The sequence below is a fragment of the Kogia breviceps genome, chromosome 14 (genome assembly GCF_026419965.1).
Source record: "Kogia breviceps isolate mKogBre1 chromosome 14, mKogBre1 haplotype 1, whole genome shotgun sequence".
NCBI lineage: Eukaryota > Metazoa > Chordata > Mammalia > Artiodactyla > Physeteridae > Kogia > Kogia breviceps.
The window spans coordinates 76,450,411-76,470,183 of NC_081323.1; the positions used below are offsets into that span (position 1 = coordinate 76,450,411).

Genomic DNA, 19,773 nt, shown 5'->3' on the forward strand with positions numbered 1-19,773 from the left:
TTCACACAAGTATGTGAGATTGCTGGAGCCTAGGTCACATGCCCATTCCTTAGCTGCAAGGGAGGCGGGGAACTCACATTTCCTGGCTTCTCTCTTGGGAGATGGGGAAGGGGCAGGATTCATAAAGCAGAAAATGCTCTGAAGAGGCAGCTCCAAAACATGACAAGTGTCCAGTACACTTTACTTGAAAGAATAAACATAAGTGTTAGAAATCTATGAAAAGTAAGAGTAATAATAGAGACATTCTCTCTTATATGGAAAATACACTGTAAAACTGTAATAATGTGTGAGCGCAGATGAGAATAGATAAATATCTGGGGTATACTTGTCATATATATATGTATATATGTTTATATATATATATATATTTATTTATTTATATTTATATATATGGAAAAAAGGACTTAGATCCAGGCCTTTACATCAACGTTAGCCAGAGCCAGTCAGGATGACCAAGCCCAGAGTCAGTGTGGGAGGGCATCAGACAAGGGCTTGGATAGAGGGAATCCTTTGCTGCAAGAGTCTACCTCAAATATGTTCTCATCTTTTTTTTTTTGGCCGTGCCATGCAGCATGCGGGATCCCAACCAGGTATTGAACCTGCTCCCACTGCAGTGGAAGCGCAGAGTCTTAACCACTGGACCGCCAGGGAAGTCCCTCATCTATGATTTTTTTTTTTTTTTTTTTTTTTTTTGCGGTATGTGGGCCTCTCACTGTTGTGGTCTCTCCCGTTGCGGAGCACAGGCTCCGGACGCGCAGGCCTAGCGGCCATGGCTCACGGGCTTAGTTGCTCCGCGGCATGTGGGATCTTCCCGGACCAGGGCATGAACCCGTGTCTCCTGCATCGGCAGGCGGATTCTAAACCACTGCGCCACCAGGGAAGCCCCTCATCTATGATTTTTAAGAACTGTATATGAATAAGGCCAAAAGGAGCTGTCAGAATGTTACTAGTGTTTGTCTCTGAGTGGTAGTTGCCTCTCCATTTTAGTACTTTGCTGTGTGGTCCAAGGTATTTGTAATAAGTATGGTTTTTTTTTTTTAATCTTTGGAAAAAATTAAGTTAGAAGAATGGAAAGAAAGAGAGAGAGAAAGAAAGAAAAAGAAAGAATGAGAAGGAAGGAAAGGTGTGAGGGAGGAAGAGAGAAAGAAAGAGAAAAAAGGAGAGGAAGTGAGGGAGGAAAGGAAGAAGTAACTGAAACTGATTTATAGCTAGAGGGCTGGTTGCTTTCCTGGGGCTGAATTTTCCAGAAGAGCAACCTGAGAAGTGCAATACAATCTGAGTGGCATGTTTCTCTTTTCCTCCTCAGCCACTCCTGTGTAGCTGGATCTGCAGAGCACCACAAATAGCAGCATCTAGTCCGGTTCTTGTGTTAGGCATCCCCTTGAACAGACTTCTGCTCTAAGCGTCTATGTATTGTGACTTTTGGCTTTGCCCAGAGCTTTAGATGGACTGTTCCAATCCAAGCTGTGAGAATGGAGAGCTATGCTGATGGGGGGGATTCCTTTGATGTGGAGCAGGATGGAGTGAGAGAAGGGGTAGCCAGGATCTCCTGATGTTTCTGTTAGAGCCTGAGCTGCTTCTTTTTTATAAATTTATTTGTTTATTTATTTTTGGCAGCGTTGGGTCTTCGTTGCTGTCCGCAGGCTTTCTCTAGTTGCGGAGAGCAGGGGCTACTCTTCGTTGTGGTGCACAGGCTTCTCATTGCAGTGGCTTCTTTTGTGGAGCACGGGCTCTACGCACACAGGCTTCAGTAGTTGTGGCTCGCGGGCTCTAGAGCGTAGGTTCACTAGTTGAGGCACATGGGCTTTATTTTTTATTTTATTTTATTTTATTTTTTTGTGGTACGCGGGCCTCTCACTGTTGTGGCCTCTCCCGTTGCGGAGCACAGCCTCCGGACGCGCAGGCTCAGCGGCCATGGCTCACGGGCCCAGCCGCTCCGCGGCACGTGGGATCCTCCCGGACCGGGGCACGAACCCACGTCCCCTGCATCGGCAGGCGGACTCTCAACCACTGCGCCACCAGGGAAGCCCAAGGCACATGGGCTTTAGTTGCTACACAGCATGTGGGATCTTCCTGGATCAGGGATCGAACCTGTGTCCCCTGCATTGGCAGGCGGCTTCTTAACCTCGGCACCACCAGGGAAGTCCCAAGCCTGAGCTGCTTCTAGCTGAGGCTGGGACGAACCTTCAGAGCTGGTTTGAAGTGAGAGGTGGAGTGAGAGGGCCTGACTGTTATCCTCTGATGTCAATCAGTCCTTAGATGAGGGCTGCCTGAGGTGAGGATGTGACCTTGGGCAAGGTGGCTCTCCTCAGCTGAGGCTACTGTTCTTGAAGGTGGCTGAGGCTTATCCATGGGGGTCGCTCTGAGGTAATTTGTGCTTCATTCCTGAAAGGGAATCTTCATTTCTGAAGGGGGATCACGGCGTCCCCCATGAATTCACAGAATAGTGTATTGATATGAAACTAGGCAAGAATAGGATGAGAAGACATAAGAGGAAGCAGTGAGAAAGGAGGCAGGAAATGGTGTCTTGTTTAAGTGGGGGCTCTTTTACCCACCACAGCACAGGCCCCAGGCCAGGCTCACTCACCTAGGAGAGAACCTGGCTTCACCCTTGACGCTGCTTCTGTCTGTCTGTCTTCTTCCATCTTCACCCACAATCCAGGCCTGCAGGTTTCTCAGACATTCTGCTCCGAGGGACCCGTGCTCAAGGGTCTTTGCTATGTTTGGGACTCCAGGTCTGTTTAGCATCTGGCCTCCCTGGGCCACTTGGAGCTACTCCCTTGGGTACACTGCTTCATCCTGGGAACACCACCAGGGCACATTACAGACACTCTTGGCTTGCAGGACCCAGGCTGAGGACTCTGTTTTTATCTGAAGAAACACTGCCTCTCCTCATCTTGCTTCTGAAAAAAAGAAAAAAAAAAAAAGAGAAAGAAAATATATTTTATGGGATTATCCTTTTTAAAACAAAAGACACTGGGAGCCATGGAGATGTGATAGGTGGATCTCCCTCAAGAAAGAACGTGTCCTTCAGCTGCCAGGTAGGTGTGCAGGTAGCTGACAGCCTTCAGCTGTCTGCATCTCACGACCTGCCTCAGCTTTCACACTGAGGCCAGGGTCTTACTGGGCAGCCCCAGACCATGATACCTATGACAGGGACACTAGGACCTGGATATTTTTGCCCAACATATGATTCCTCTCTGGGCTATCTTTGCTCCCTGTCAAGAAAATGAAAAGATAACCCACAGAATGGAAGAAAGTATTTGCATATCTTATGTCTGATAAGTGGCTTGTCTGCAGAATATATAAAGAATTCTTACAGTCCAATGATAATAAAAACAAACAAACAAATAATCCAATTAAAATATAGGCAAAGGAGGGGCTTCCCTGGTGGCGCAGTGGTTGAGAATCCGCCTGCTGATGCAGGGGACACGGGTTCATGCCCCGGTCCAGGAGGATCCCACATGCTGCGGAGCGGCTGGGCCCGTGAGCCATGGCCGCTGAGCCTGCACGTCTGGAGCCTGTGCTCTGCAACGGGAGAGGCCACAGCAGTGAGAGGCCCACGTACCGCAAAAAAAAAAAAAAAAAAAAAAAAAGCAATCTTTTGGGCTTCCCTGGTGGCGCAGTGGTTGAGAATCTGCCTGCCGATGCAGGGGACGCGGGTTCGTGCCCCGGTCCGGGAAGATCCCACATGCCGCGGAGCAGCTGGGCCCGTGAGCTATGGCTGCTGAGCCTGTGCATCCGGATCCTGTGCTCCGCAAAGGGAGAGGCCACAACAGTGAGAGGCCCGCATACCACCAAAAAAAATAAAATAAAAAAAAAATTTAAAATACAGGCAAAGGATCTGAATAGACTTTTCTCCAAGGAAGAAATAACAAGGGCACAAGATGTTCAACATCATCACCCATCAGGGAAATGCAAATCAAAACCACGAGATACTACTTCATATGACCAAGATGGCTAATCAGAAAAACACATGAGTGTTGATGAGAATGTGGAGAAAGTGGAAACCTCAGACACTGCGGGTGGCAGTGTGAAATGGTGCAGCTACGTGGAAAACAGTCTGGCAGGTCCTGAAATGACTAAAAACAGGGTTACCATATGACCCAGCAATTCCACTCCTACATACATGCCCCATGAGACATGAAGACAGATGTCCACACGAAAACTTGTACACAAATGTCACAGCAGCATTATTCACAATAGCTAAAAGGTGGAAGCAACCCAAATGTCCATCAAGTGAGGAATGGATAAACGCAATGTAGCATACCCATACAATGAAATATTATTTGGCCATAAAAAGGAGTGCAGTGCTGATACGTGCTACAACATGCATAAACCTTGAAAACATTATGCTACGTGAAAGGAGCCAGTTACAAAAGACCACATATTATATTATTCCATTTGTATGAAATGTCTATAATAGGGAAATTTATAGAGACAGAGAGTAGATTAATGTTTGCTTAGGACTTGAGGGAGATAGAGGATGAGGGGTAATAACTAAAGGGTACAGCATTTTGTTTTCGGAGGTGCTGAAGTTGTTCTAAAATCGAGTATGGTGATGGTTGTGCATATTTCTGAATATACTAAAAACCATTGAATGGTATGCTTTATTTTTTTCTATTTTTTTTTTTTTTTTTTTTGCGGTATGCAGGCCTCTCACTGTTGTGGTCTTTCCCATTGCGGAGCACAGGCTCCGGACGCGCAGGCCTAGCACGGCCATGGCTCACGGGCTTAGTTGCTCCGCGGCATGTGGGATCTTCCCGGACCAGGGCACGAACCCGTGTCTCCTGCATCGGCAGGCGGATTCTCAACCACTGCGCCACCAGGGAAGCCCGAATGGTATGCTTTAAATGGGTGAATTGTATAGAATGTGAATTATATCTCTATAAAGCTTTTTTTTTTTTTTTTTAAAAAGAATACAGTGTGAAGAGAGCTGTGGTCATAGGGGCATACATAGAGTGCTGTGACAGCAAATCTAGAAAAAAACAGAAAAAAAACCAGACCACCCCAGGCTAGGAAGGTCAAGGAAAGTGTTTCAGTGAGGCCCCGAAAACCTGGTGGGACTTAAGAAGAGGTGAGAGGGTTCTCAGGGTGAAGGCTAATCTGGGACCCAGGTGGGAAGCCTGAAGTGGGGAATGGAGTCCAAGTAGTTAACTTTTGAGAAGCTAGCTTGGACATGGAATACCAAAAAAGGGAAGAGAGAAAAGGGAAACGGGAAAGTTCTTATTTGAGCACTGCTGCTGTGAGTTGGTTTCGGATTTGTTGAATGTTTAAAGCCAGATCTTTGAGGCTTGGGTACTTGGGTGAGTTCTCCGAGGAATCCTTTTCTTCAGTCACTAGATGTGAAGCAAACACACCTCTCCTTCTAGAAAATTCTCTCCCCAAATTTTCCTCCTTAAATCCAATTGCCAACCTTTTTAGACCTTTGACGGGGCAAAGAGTTAAGACTAAAGTAACTACTTTTCAGAAACCTTATAAATTCTGTATTTGGTTTTATCCCAGGGTTTCTCAGCCTCAGAGTCACAGACAATTTGGTTGGATAATTCTTTGCTGTGGGCACTGTCCGTGCACTGTAGGATGTTTAGCAGTGTCCCTGGCCTCTACCAGCTAGGTGGTTAACACCCTCCACTTCCAGTTGACAAGCAAAAACATCTCCAGACATTTCTCACTGCCAGATGTCCCCTGGGGGTGTTGATGACAAAATCGCCCTGGGTTAAGAACCACGACCCAGCCCCCTTGCTACTCAAAGTGTGGACCATGGACCAGTACCATAAGCATCATCTGGGAACTTGTTAGAAATGTAAATTGTCAGGCCCCCACCCTAGACCTGCTCAATCAGAATCTGCACTTGAACAAGATATGTGATTTGTATGCTCATTAAAATGGGAAGCCTGATCTAGTACACTGCAGCATGCGGGATCTTAGTTCCCTGACCAGGGATCAAAGCTGTGCCTCCTGCAGTGGAAGCGTGGAGTCTTAACCACTGGACTGCCAGGGAAGTCCCGAAACTGACATTTTTAACATAAAAAGAAAAAAAATATCAAGGCCATGGCCTGGCCTTACTGGCACTGTATTCTCTTGCACCGGCCCTTAACTCGGGGCTTGCATTAGAATCTCCACAACCTTTCCCAAACTACATGGGTCTAGGCCCCAGATTTCTGATTCAGTGGGTTCAGGGCCTATGACTTTTGAGACGTCTCTCCAGGTGATGTGTTCTCAGTTAAGGTCCCCTGGGCTAACTTTACCGGGTACTTAGCTACTTCCTTCCAAATCAACTATCCAAGTTGCAGAATCTCTTGAGAGAGAATAATTGGCTACCAAGTGAGCCCTGGCCATGTTTCAGAAGCACAGGGGAAACAGGGTTATACTTGGATTCTGGAGTGGAATCTTCTCAGGCCTCCAAACCTGGGGAACTGTTGTCTCTGGGAGTCGCCAGTTGCTGAATCCCCTTCTCTTGCCGGGAGGACTCGGGGAGCTGCTCTTTCGGTCATCACACCCTGCATTGCACACACCCCTGCTGAAACTCTGGCCACCAAGCTCAGGCATAGCATTCCTTCCAAGAATACCCAGGCTCTCTTAATTTCCTCTGTGTCCTCAGACGAGAGTGGCTGGAAAAAGTGACAGGGCGGGCTTTCTTGGAAAGCAATCTGGCCTGCATCAGCATAAATGAGTAAAATGTGTCCTCATGTGGCTATTCCCCAACAGACAGCACATTCCCAAGCTATTTTAACTCATCGGTTCAGAAATTCTAGAGTCCCCATCCTCAGTCCTTGAGGTCTGGGTCCTTTTTCTCCCAGAGAATCAGACCCAGACGTCATTGATTAAAGGTTCTATAAGTCTCAGAGAATAGTTCCCTATTTATCATACATCTGTGTATCTGTCATCTCTCTATCATCATCTAGATATAGATTGACAGTTGTAGAGGTATTTATGTTACAGCGTGTTAAGAAACTCAACTGAGGAAATGTTAAAGATCTTACTGGCTTTATTCAATGATTCATGAATCGGGCAGCATCCCATCTAGCAGATAGAAAGGAGCTCCCAGGAGCTGTACAAAATAAAAGACTTACTGGCAGAAGGAAGGGGGTAAGGAAGTTAAACTAGCAAAAAGTGGATTGGTTTTAGCAAGGTCACCTTTCTTTAGGGGACAGCAGGGTGTATCAGGCAGATTACCTCACTGACCAGGTAATTCCTCATTGACTGATTTAAGATTCGATTTCCAGGAGATGCCAAAACTATAATAATTATTATTATTTTCTTATAAGTTTATAATTTGTTTATTTATTTTTGGCTGTGTTGGGTCTTCATTGTGGTGCACAGGCTTCTCATTGCGGTGGCTTCTCTTGTTGCAGAACATGGGCTCTAGGTGCGCAGGCTTCAGTAGTTGTGGCATGCGGGCTCAGTCGTTTTGGTTCGCGGGCTCTAGAGCACAGGCTTAGTAGTTGGTGCACAGGCTTAGTTGCTCCGCGGCATGTGGGATCTTCCCGGACCAGGGCTCGAACCCATGTCCCCTGCATTGGCAGGTGGATTCTTAACCACTGCACCACCAGGGAAGTCCCCAAAACTATAATTATTAAGTATCACTTAGGTGCCTTGAGGCTTAATATAAGTGACTCCATTTTGGGCCTGTTGTCTTGTTTTTAACAAAAATAATATAATCTTGATTTAGAAAGTTTGGAACATGATACAATTTTTACAACCCTGTTAAATTTTAGTGTCCAGAACCTTCTTGGAGCTGTCAGAGTAACTTAGAAAATGCCAAGAATAGGCTGCCTTTTAGAATCATAGAAAACTGGACTATCTTTATTATGCTTCCCAAGGCCGTGGAAGCAGGCCATACACCATTTCAGGCCTTGTCCAAAAGAATGCATTTTCCCAGTCTACTGGGTCTTTTATTGTTAAAAGTTAATTTTTTTTTTCCTTCACAAATAAACATGCAATTGACTAGTTTCAGTGTGGTAAACACCTGACTTGAAGCTAAAGAGTCACCAATTTTAGTTCAGCTAATCATTCCCACTTTTGTCTCGACTGGGTTAAGTTCATGAGACCTTTGTTTCTTATCACTGATCAGCACTGTCATTTGTATAGTATTTTTCTCTTCAATTCAATATTTAAATAATGACATCAGTTGCTATCCTGAGAATGATGACAGCTGGTGATGCTGAAATGGGACTCTTGGCAGCTACGCAGCACCCCCAGGAGTTAGCCTGAAATCATCCAGAGTCAGATGAGAGATAAAGGTGCAAATTCAGGCTTTGAAAAGTGCATTAGGTCTGTTCGTGTATAGTGTATGAAACGTATGAATGTGTAAACTGTTTAAGTCTTGAATTTAGCAAAGTTGAGGACTGTCTGTATATATAGGACATACCCTTTCCCTGCAGCACCGTATCTCCAAAATTCTTCCCTCCAATCTCCTGAAAACTCAGAGCCTGACTCTCCTATCACTATAGCAACCGCTGCCTCATGGTGAATAGGGTCATTATCAAGAGTGGCAGAAGTGGTGAAGACTTTTAGTATTTCTCTTCAGGTCCCATCTGGAGCTTGCATCTTATTTTGGGGGCCTCTTGATATCTTGACCTATGGGACCCTTGCCAGTTGGGCCTATAACAGCCCTCGAGTGACCATCTGGGTGATCATAGTGACAAATATGGTAATTAAATTCTAACCAAAGTTTGCCATCCACACACAAAAATAAGACAAGTGCTTAGAATAGATAAATCCTGTGTAAAAAGGAGGATAAGGGCGATCACCTCTGATTAATTATCCCAAGAGAGGCAGCAAAATTCCTGCAGAGGAAGGGAACAGAGTGCTGGCCTGTGCTAGAGAAGGTTCTCTCTAGGGGCACCAGACTGCAGTCCAAATTGTGAGCCTGTTAAGGCCAGTTGCCGAGGCTCACTTACCTGGAATCTGTTTGAGAATACCTGTTTTCAGTCTACTCAACTGCATTAGGTAGGACTCTTGGTTGTGAGTGGTAGAAACTCAAAATAGCTTAAGCCTGAAGCTGAATTTATTGTAAGGAACAGTGGACCCTTGGAACCAATGGATCTCTTGGAACATGGGTATCTTGGAACCCAGGAGCAAGAATGCAACTGGGCCTCAGAAACTATATGGAGTCGGAGACTCAAACACCACCAGCCTCTCTGTCTTGTTTCTATGCCTCTCTGAGCTTCACTCTTTTTTCTCGGCAATGCATCTGCCTCCAATCCTTCAGTCCAGATCATCTGAAACATGATTGTAGAGAGCTCCTAAATTTTATATTTTTACAACCTCAGACACCAACAAGAGCGTGTTTCAATTCTCTATCAGTCTTTGGTTCAAAAAATCTGGGATAAGGAATTCATTGGATCAGCTTGAGGCAGGTGCCTTCCCTTGAGCCAGTCAGCTGTGGGCAGCGGACAAGGTCACGTGAAAACCTGGCAGCCTGGAAGCAGGAAGCAAGGAGCAAGGGCAGCAACTCAAAGGCGATTAGTGCCAGCCAGTCATTCCTGTGGGGTCTCCACTGAGCCAACAATCCCACCATTTTGATGTCTTCTTTTGTATTCATTTATCTATGTCTGAGGCTAGAGAAATATGCCATGTTCACAGATTGGAAAACAATATTTTAAGGATCAATTCTCCCCAAACTGATTTCTAGATTATACATATCCTTATCAAAATCTCAACATGTTATTTTTCTTTTTTTTGGTATTTGTTTTGTTTCATTTTTAAATTATGATTTTTATTTATTTTGTAAAATTTATTTATGTATTTATTTATAATTTATAAATGATTATATTCTGTTTATTTAGGTCTTTAATTTCTCTCTCTCTTTTTTCAAAACAAACAACTTTTTATTCAAGTATAGTTGATTTACAGTGTTGTGTTAGTTTCAGGTGTACAGCAAAGTGATTCAGTTACACATACGTGTGTGTGTATATATATATATATATATATATGCACACATATATATATTCTTTTTCCAATTCTTTTCCATTATAGGTTATTACAAGATATTGAATATAATTCCCTGTGCTATACAGTAGGTCCTTGTTGGTTATCTATTTTATATACAGTAATGTATATCTGTTAATCCCAAACTCCTAATTTATCCCTCGCCCTCCCCATTTCCCCTTTGGTAACCATAAGTTTGTTTTCTATGTTTGAGTCTGTTTCTCAACATGTTTTTTAATAGAACTTGACAAGCTAATTCTAAATTTATATGAAAACACAAAGGGCCAAGAAGAGCCAAGATAGTGGTCTGTTCTGAAGCTCTGGTCTAGAAATGATCCACTTCTTACTCACTCAAGATGTGACTTTAAAAAAAAATGTTAGAAAGAAAGAAAAACTAGCAGCATACTACCCACAGTTTTCACTCAATAAAGGAAGGGAAGGTCAAAAGCAGGCTAGAGCTCCATAGGCACAACCAGAAGCTTGTTCACAGGCACACAGGAAGGAAGATCCAAGGGGAAAAGAACAGTTAAGTGAGTAACGGGGAGAAACTGTGTGCTATACAGTAGGTGCTGCCTTCCTTCCATCCCCTGACTCTCATGAGAGAGTATCGCTGGTAGCCCACCCTAACTGGAACATACTGGACAGGGAATTTTGGAGTCCTGTAGATCAGCCTAGCCAGCATGCCACTTCACACACCCCCTGCACTAGTGTGAGTGCGGGTTTTGATAGACAACGCCAGGATACAGTCATCAGTCTCGCTTATCCTGCACATCATTGCCAACGGCTGACCCGCACCTTCTGGCTGTGTCTCCTGTGGTCAGGCTCTTTCCCCTCCAAGCAGCCCTGCCCACCTTGTCCTTTGAGCCAATCTCGAATCCAGTGTGTGCGTGTGTTCAGGCCTCTGGCTGTTCAGGGCCCAGCTGGTCCCTTTGCTCAGACTCCTCCATCTCACGCCCCAGAACTCCGAGCCCCTCCACAGCAGCGCAGAGATTTGCTCTTTGGGGAGTGGGGTTCACGCCTGCCCACAGATGTTTCACTTAATCAAGGATTTGTTGTTTTAAAAAACCTTGCTGGTGACTTGATTTTCGTTAAGGGCCTTTACATTCCCCTGCTGCCTGTGGCCTGGAATTGCTGACTTCAGCCCTTCTGGGAGCCCTGGGCATGGAAAAGCCCTGCAGATTGTACATCCATATTATGCTCGGTGTCTGTGTGTGTGTGTAAATATTTTACCAGAATGTAAACAAGGTGCGGGCTTGCTGCCTTGTTCACTGCTGTGTTTCCAGTGCCTGCACAAGGCCTGGCACGTGGTGGGCACTCAATAAACATGTGGCAAATGAGTGAATACAGCATACATGCACATTTCTGTACAAGGACCTGGGTACAGTGTGTAAACATCTCTGTGTAGATATGTTATTTTGTGCATGTGCGCGCGTGTGTGTGTATGTGTGTGGCAGGGGGAGGACAGAGATATTTGGGTAGGCCCAAAACAGCCATCGGGGACTATTTTAATTACTCCTAATCATCAGTTTAGAATTTGTTAGAGAAATATGTGGAAGAATAATGTATACATGAGAGCATTCATGAATTCCTTCCATGGCAAGTTGACTGGTGGCCCCCAAAAGATACGTACTAACTCCCAGAAACTGTGAGTGTGACCTTATGTGGAAAAAGGCTCTTTGCTCTGTAAATAAGTTAAGGATCTCACTAGGAGATTATCTGGGATTATCTGGATGTCCCTAGGATCCTGCCCCAAATCCAATGTCAAGTTTCCTTTTAAGAGAGAGGAAGAGGAGGCCATGTGACCACAGTGGCAGAAACTGGAGGATAGGGCCAAGGAAGCCAAGGATTGCCAGCAGCCACTAGAAGCCGGAAGAGGCGAGCAAAGATTCTCCCCTGGAGCCTGCCGAAAGAGCCCAGCCCTGCTGACGCCTCGATTTCAGACTTCTGACCTTCAGAACCATAAGAGAATAAATGCCTTTTGTGCTAAGTCCCCCATTTGTGGTCATTTGTTACGGCAGCCACAGAAAATGAATACACCTTCTGTCCAGCGCACAAGAACCCGTGGCCAGTTTGTCCCAGGCTGTGTGTGTCCTGTGGGTGTGCACCCCCTGCTTTCCACCGTGACTGCCAGACCACGGCTGTAACAACCGCAGAGCAGATATTTGTAAGGAGTGGAGCAAACAGGCAGGGGGCTGCGAGGGAGCCTGGCTGGGAAGGCCAGGCCGGGCCCAGAGGTCTGGAACCCTTCAGATTCGCTGGGGGCCCCTGGAAATATTCTGGAAATGATGCCTCTAAGGCATTCCCCCCGCCCCACTGAGCACTAGGGGCCGCCAGGGAATAAGGAGGAAAGGATGGCCTTCCTGCTTCCTGCAAACTGGTCCCTCTCCAGGTCATGATTCTGGTGAAGGGGCCAGTACCCTTGAGGCTGCCCTGAGGTGCCTGGTGTGGTGTGACTGCCACCCACACCTCAGTGAGCTGCAGCTCAGCTCCCAGCATCGCACTCAGACTGCCTGCCCTGCTGTTCGCGCAGTTTCCTGTCCCCAGTGTTTTTCCTTCTCTGCCCATCCCAGTTCTGTGATCTCCAGAGCCTCAGCTCCGGGCCACCAGCCAACTCCACTTTCCTTGAATGACCGGCAGGCACGTCAGGGCCAGGCAAGAATCATCATCAGACAGGGAACAGGATATTCTCACAGTCTCTGAAATACTAAGTCATTTCAACAGATCGCTTATAATTACAAAAGGAAAAACTGTAACTTCTCAGTGGAGAAACCCGGCAGATACCACCTTAACCAGATCATCAAAGTTAACGTCACCAATAACGGGACAAACCGACCTCGTGTGTGCCTCCTGCTGCCATGTGCTGTGAAAGGCACAGCTTCACTCTCGGGGCCTTCCTGCCCCCCCCCCCCAAATGCATAACCTGAGACAGCGAAGTCAAGTCAAAGGCTATTTTACAAATAACTAGTATGCCTTAAGAATGAAAGAGGGAGAAACTGTTCGATATTGTAAGAGACTAAAGTGATACAACTAAATGCAACACATAGATGATGTGAATCAAAAATGTCACCTCGGTCTTCCCTGGTGGCGCAGTGGTTGAGAGTCCGCCTGCCGATGCAGCGGACACGGGTTCGTGTCCCGGTCCGGAAGATCCCACATGCCGCGGAGCGGCTGGGCGCGTGAGCCATGGCCACTGAGCCTGCGCGTCCGGAGCCTGCGCGTCCGGAGCCTGTGCTCCGCAGCGGGAAAGGCCACAACAGTGAGAGGCCCGCGTACCGCAAAAAAAAAAAAAAAAAAAAAATGTCACCTGCCCTATCAGTAAACAAAGGATGCTGCAGCCATTAAGCCATCACATTACAGGCACTCCCGAGGGTGAGCCCTGTGGGAACTCAGGATGGGAAAGAACTGGATACTGGCCCTGGATAGCTAAGGTGCCTGTCAAAGGAATGATTTCGGTGAGCCCAGACTCTTGCATCTTCCCATATATAGAAAAGCACTGAATTCATTACCTTCAGATGTCTGGTTGTTTTCTTTAATTAACAGTCCTTTTTTTTTTATTTGAGTGTAGAAAGCGAGATTTATTAAGTAAACTGCAAGGGAACAGCCGGCAAGACCAGGAGGGTCTGCCGACAGTTATCTCTTGATACGCCAGCTACCAGGTCTTTGTTGCTAAACGCCTGCATACCCTGGATCCGCTCTGACCTCTTTGGAGCCATCCCTCAGAGCCGGCTGTGAGGCTACTCCCGGGCTTGAGCGCTCAGAAAGTCCTCCGAGGGACTTGCCTGGCGGTCCGGTGGCTAAGACTCCACACTCCCAATGCAGGGGGCCCGGGTTCAATCCCTGGTCAGGGAACTAGATCCCACAGGCCGCAACTAAAAGATCCCGCATGCTGCAACGAAGACCCAGCACAGCCAAATAAATAAATAAATATTTTTTAAAAAGAAAGTCCTCCAAATAAAACATAATTCTCGACTCTTAGGTTGTACATTTTTTTCAGCAGACAATGAGAATGAAAAAAATGGTTGTGAAGGACATAATTGGGACAATTGGGGAAAGTTGAATAGGGACTGTATATGTAGATAGTAAATAGTATCATATCAATGTTAAATTTCCTTCATTGGATCATAGTACAAGAGAATGTCCTTATATTTAGGAGGTACCAATGAAGTATTTAGGGGTAAAGCGACACAAGACACAATGTCTATAATTTATTCTCAAATGGTTCAATAACTAAAAATAACGATAATTATAGCTAGCCAGCTAGATGGATAGAGAGAGATATTAAAACAATTGTAGCAAATGTTAGCAATTGATGAATCAACAGTCACTTCGTAAGGGTACATATACTGGAGTTAATTGTACTATTCTCACCAATTTTTTTCTAGTTTAAAAAATTTCAAAATAAAGTAAAAAAAAAAACAACTTTGTGAACTATAGAGATGTAGAACAAAGTGAACTGTTGATTCTTCAGGGAGATGCTGTGCCATCATTCAATTTAATCCATCTCAGCAAACATTCCAAGGCCTCTTATGGGCCCATAAACAGTGTTGGGTGTTGCAAGGAAAATTCCATCCCCCATCTAAGCAGCTTTCTATCTGATGGGGGTGAGGGGGGAGAGCCAGACAAATACACAAAGAACAAGAATACAAAGTAGAATGGGAGAAAGGCCTTAAGAAAGGTGTAAATTGGGACACAGGTCACAAGAGTCACAGAGATGAGACCCTTCCGAGCAGAGCTGGCATTTCAGTGTAACGTAAGGTTGGCTGGATTTGCACTGGTAGAGCTGCACTGAGTTTTTGCTGGCTGGGTTGAGGAGTACAACACTAGAAGGCTATGCATGAGCACAGGACCAGAGTAGAGACAGGGGCACACTGAGTGGTGAGCAAGTCTTTGTTGCCTTGAGTGCCTTTGTTAAGTATGTGTAGGAAAGGCAGTGCTTGTCTTCTGCTCTTCTTAGGTTCCGTGGCTGTAGCCTGAGAATTAAACTGACAACACATTACAGGCATACCCTGTTTTTTTGTACTTCGCTTTGTTGTGCCTCATAGATACTGTGGTTTTTTTTTTTACAAATTGAAGGTTTGTGGCAACCCTGCAAGGAGCAAGTTTATCGGCACCATTTTTCCAACAGCATTTGCTCACTTCATGTCTCTGTGTCACATTTTGCTAATTCTTGTGATATTTCAAACTTTTTCATTATTATATTTGTTATGGTGATCTGCGATCTTTGATGTTACTGGTTGCTTTTTTAAAATTTGGCTGCATTGGGTGTTCGTTGCTGTGTGCAGGCTTTTCTCTAGTTGCGGCGAGCAGGGCTACTCTTTGTTGCCATGTGTGGGCTTCTCATTGCAGTGGCTTCTCTTGTTGCGGAGTACAGGCTCTAAGTGCAGGGGCTCCAGTAGTTGTGGCATGCGGGCTCAGTAGTTGTGGCGCACAGGCTTAGTTGCTCCATGGCATGTGGGATCTTCCCAGCCCAGGGCTCGAACCCGTGTCCCCTGCATTGGCAGGCAGATTCTTAACCACTCTGCTACCAGGGAAGTCCTGATGTTACTATTATAATTGTTTTGGGAGCCATGAGCTGCGCCCATGTATGATGGCAAACTTAATCAATAAATGTGTGTGTTCTGACTGTTTCACCAACCAGCCATCTCTCTCCCTCTTCTGAAGACTCCCTATTCCCTGAGACACAGCAATATAGAAATTAGGCCAATTTATAACCTTACCATGGTCTCTTAGTGTCCAAGGGAAAGGGAGAGTTGCATGTCTCTCACTTTACATCAAAAGCCAGAAGTGGTTAAGCTTAGTGAGGAAGGCATGTTGAAGGCCAAGACAGGCCACAAGATAAACCTCTTGAGCCAAACAGTTAGCCAAGTTGTGAATGCAAAGGAAAAGTTCTTGAAAGAAATTGAAATTGCTATTCCAATGAACACACAAATGATGAGAAAGCAAAACAGCCTTTCTGCTGATATGGAAGTTCTTTTTTTTAACATCTTTATTGGAGTGTAACTGCTTTCCAATGGTGTGTTAGTTTCTGTATATAACTAACAAAGTGAAACAGCTGTATAACAAAACTGTATAACAAAGTGAAACAGCTATACGTATACATATATCCCCATATCCCCTCCCTCTTGCGTCTCCCTCCCACCCTCCCTATCCCACCCCTCTAGGTGGACACAGAGCACCAAGCTGATCTCCCTGTGCTATGCGGCTGCTTTATTGAAGAAGTTTTACTGGTTTGGTTAGAAAATCAAATCAGCCACAACATTCCCTTAAGCCAAAGCCTAATGCAGAGCAAGACCCTAACTCTCTTCAGTTCTGTCAAGGCTGAGAGAAGGAAGCTGCAGAAGAAAAATTTAAAGCTAGCAGAGGTTGGTTCATGAGGTTTAAGGGAAGAAGCCTACTCCATAATATAAAAGTGCAAGGTAAAGAGCAAGTGCTGATGTAGAAGCTGCAGCAAGTTATTGAGAAGATCTAGCAAAGATCATAAACAAAGGTGGCTACACTAAACAACAGATTTTTCAATGTAGACAAAACAGCCTTCTATTGGAAGAAGATGCCATCTGAGACTTTCATAGCTAGAGAGGAGAAGTCAACTCCTGGCTTCAAACTTCAAAGGATAGGCTGATTCTCTTGTAAGGGGCTAATGCAGCTGGTGACTTGAAGTTGAAGCCAGTGCTCATTTACCATTCTGAAGATCCTAGGGCCCTTGAGAATTATGCTAAATCGACTCTGCCTATGCTCTGTAAATGGAACAACAAAGCCTGGAATGACAGCACATTTGTTTACAAATACTGACTACTTTAAGCCCACTGTTGAGACCTACTGCTCAGAAAAAAAGAATTCCTTTCTAAATATTACTGCTTATTGACAATGCACCTAGTCACCCAAGAACTCTGGTGGAAATGGACAATGAGATTGATGTTGTTTTCATGCCTGCTAACACAACGTTCATTCTGCAGCCCACGGATCAAGGAACGATTTTGACTTCCAAGTCTTACGATTTATGAAATACAGCCATAGCTACCATAGATAATGATTCCTCTGATGGATCTGGGCAAAGGAAATTGAAAACCTTCTGGAAAGGAGTCACCATTCTAGATGCCATTAAGAACATTAAGAATATTTGTGATTAATGGCAAAAGGTCAAAATATCAACGTTAACAGGAGTTTAGAAGAAGTTGATTCCAACCCTCATGGATAACTGTGAGGGGTTCAAAACTTAAGTGGAGGAAGTAACAGCAGATGTGGTGGAAATGGCAAGAGAACTAGAATTAGAAATAGAGCTCGAAGATGTGACTGAATTGCTACAATCTCATGATAAAACTTTAATGCTTGAAGAAGTGCTTCTTCTGTATGAGCAAAAAAAGTCGTTTCTTGAGATGGAATCTACTCCTGATGAAGATGCTGTGAAGACTGTTGAAATAACAAATGATGTAGAATATTATATAAACTCAGTTGATAAAGCAGTGGAGGGGTTTGAGAGGATTGACTTCAGTTTTGAAAGAAGTTCTACTGTGTGTAACATGCTATCAAACAGTATTGCACGGCTACAGAGAAATCATTCATGAAAGGAAGTGTCAGTCAATGCAGCAGACATTATCGTTGTCTTATTCTTAAAAATTGTGCATTTTGAGACGCTTTACATTCTGTCTATGGAATATGTATCTCTCTAATTAAACTTACTCTCACTTAACTATGGCTCGCTCTTACATTCTTTCCTGTGCAAAGCCAAGAACCCTCCCTTGGCGGTCTCAGGGACTCATCCGAGACCTGGGATATGAGCATTCTCTCATCCCCATTCTCCTGCAGCAGTTGCATGTCCCAAATTGCACTTTGCTGCTCCTTGATAAACTCATTTTGCTGATAAAAATAACTGGCTCTTTTATTGTTTTAGATTCACAAATATAAGCCGAATAAAGGCAGCTGGGACTGACTTGTTCACTGCTGTGTCCTCAGCACCTAGAACAGTGCCTGGTGCAGGACATTGTTAAACCCCCAGTTCTGGAGTTCCCCAGATCCTGCTGGGAGTAGCATGCTCTTCAAAGAAGCTGCTTGCCCTAGGAAAGGGACCTGGGAGGGTGGCAAGAAACTGGTAGCCTCTGCAGCCTATTTAACCAGGGAGGGAAAACCAAAGCCACAGGAGAAAATGGCCCTCTTGAATTAGACCACAGGAGGCCTGAGCGAGCTCTGTCCAAGAGGCAGGGCCCAGGAAAAGTCTGCACTGTGTCATGGGTCGGCATCCATGGGCAGAGAAGGTTTGGCTCCTCCCTGGAGCACCTCCCATCCGGGCCCCTCCCCTCCCTGGAGCTTTTCTCCACGGAGGGTCAGAGACTTGCCTTAGATGGAGGCAGACCCTGTAGCTACTCCAGCCAATACTCAAAAGCACCCAGCATCTCTCTTTTGTGTAACCAAAACTCCTCATCCTGAACTTCCAACTCAGTGGTTCTGACACCTGGTGGGGGAGCAGAATTTACCTGGGAGATTTTTGTTTTTGTTTTTTAAATGTAGTGTAACGAACATACAGAATAGTGCACATGTGTGTATAGTTTGATGAATTTTCACAGAGTGACCAAACCAGGTAGTTCCCAAGTCAGGAAACAGGATATCATCAACTAGCCTCTCTGAAGTTCCCCAAGTGCCACCTCCTTCCTAGTCGCTACCCCCATCTCTTTCTCTTGGGAGTCGGGGGGATGCTTCTCTCAGAGTTTCTGCTTCATGAAACTGACCTGATGCCCAGTGTCTATTTTACAAAGCTGCACAGGTGGTTTACTTGCATAGCTAGGTTTGGCAACTACTCCTGGAAGTCATAATCTTCTTTGTTGTAAGGGGAACCAGAGGCAGCTTTGCTCCCAGTCTTCGGCTCAGCACTGGTAGCTGTCTAGCTAGGTTTACCTGTGAAGCAGTGGGCATTTCCTGAATCTAGGGTCTGCAAAGCATGGGTGGGGGCAACTTCTGGACTCAGGAAGCCCAATTGCTTGGTTCCAGACTGGGCATGTGGCCCTCCCTCCTTGGCGGGAGTTGCACAAAGAGGTATTTTTGGAAGGTGCAGGAATTCTGTAACCATTTGGAAAATGCCTGCTCATAGGCTGGGCTGGATTCTCATTTTAAAATGATGATGTGGCTGAGGGGCCTGACCTGGCCAGTTTTCCTGGATCTAGGGGTGGGGAAAGTAAAGAGGCATGCTCATTTTTTTTTCTCTTTTTCTTTAAATTGTATCACCATTTTATTTTTGTCTCGAATCCCTCTAACGCACAAGCTTCAAGAGAATTGTGAGGTGTCTCCTGCAGTTCATGGGCTCTTTGATGCTGCTTGCAGGTAACTGTTTCATCTTGTCTCATGTCACTCAGGGCTCTGGGGTCACTTCAAGTCGAATGAAAGTTTAACCCTCACTTCCCCAGCAAGGATCTTTGGCTCTGGAGCCCTCACCTGGAGTCTCCCTGCCCTTCCAGGCAGGACCCTGAGTGCCCTCCTACTCTCTTCCCCGTGTCTCTCTCTGCTTTGCCCTGCTGCCTTCATCTTTATCAAGAGCAGAAGCTTTTTTTAAAAAAAATTAAGTATAGTTAATTTACAATGTTGAGCTAATTTCTGCTGTACAGCAAAGTGATTCAGTTACACATATATATACATAATTTTTTATATTCTTTTCCATTATGGTTTATCACAGGATATTGACTATAGTATCCTGTGCTGTACAGTAGGACCTTGTTGTTTATCCATTCTCTATATAATAGTTTGCATCTGCTAACCCCCAACTCCCACTCCATTCCATCCCTCCCCCTCCCCCCTTCCCCTTGGCAACCACAAGTCTGTTCTCTATGTCTGTACATCTCTTTCTGTTTCATAGGT

The 19,773-nt window shown here is 45.2% G+C and overlaps 2 protein-coding genes across 2 annotated transcripts in view; both read left to right on the forward strand.

Annotated features, from left to right (window-relative positions):
• CRCP (CGRP receptor component) overlaps positions 1–19,289 on the forward strand; it is a 118,856-nt gene extending 99,567 nt beyond the window's left edge. The window contains exon 6 of the mRNA XM_067011859.1: positions 19,184–19,289. Within this exon, the coding sequence (XP_066867960.1) occupies positions 19,184–19,246 (63 nt within the window). The 3' untranslated portion in view covers positions 19,247–19,289. The remainder of the gene's footprint in view (positions 1–19,183) is intronic.
• The window catches only part of TPST1 (tyrosylprotein sulfotransferase 1), a 133,390-nt gene that overhangs the window by 18,344 nt on the left and 95,273 nt on the right, over positions 1–19,773 (forward strand). The window lies entirely within an intron of this gene.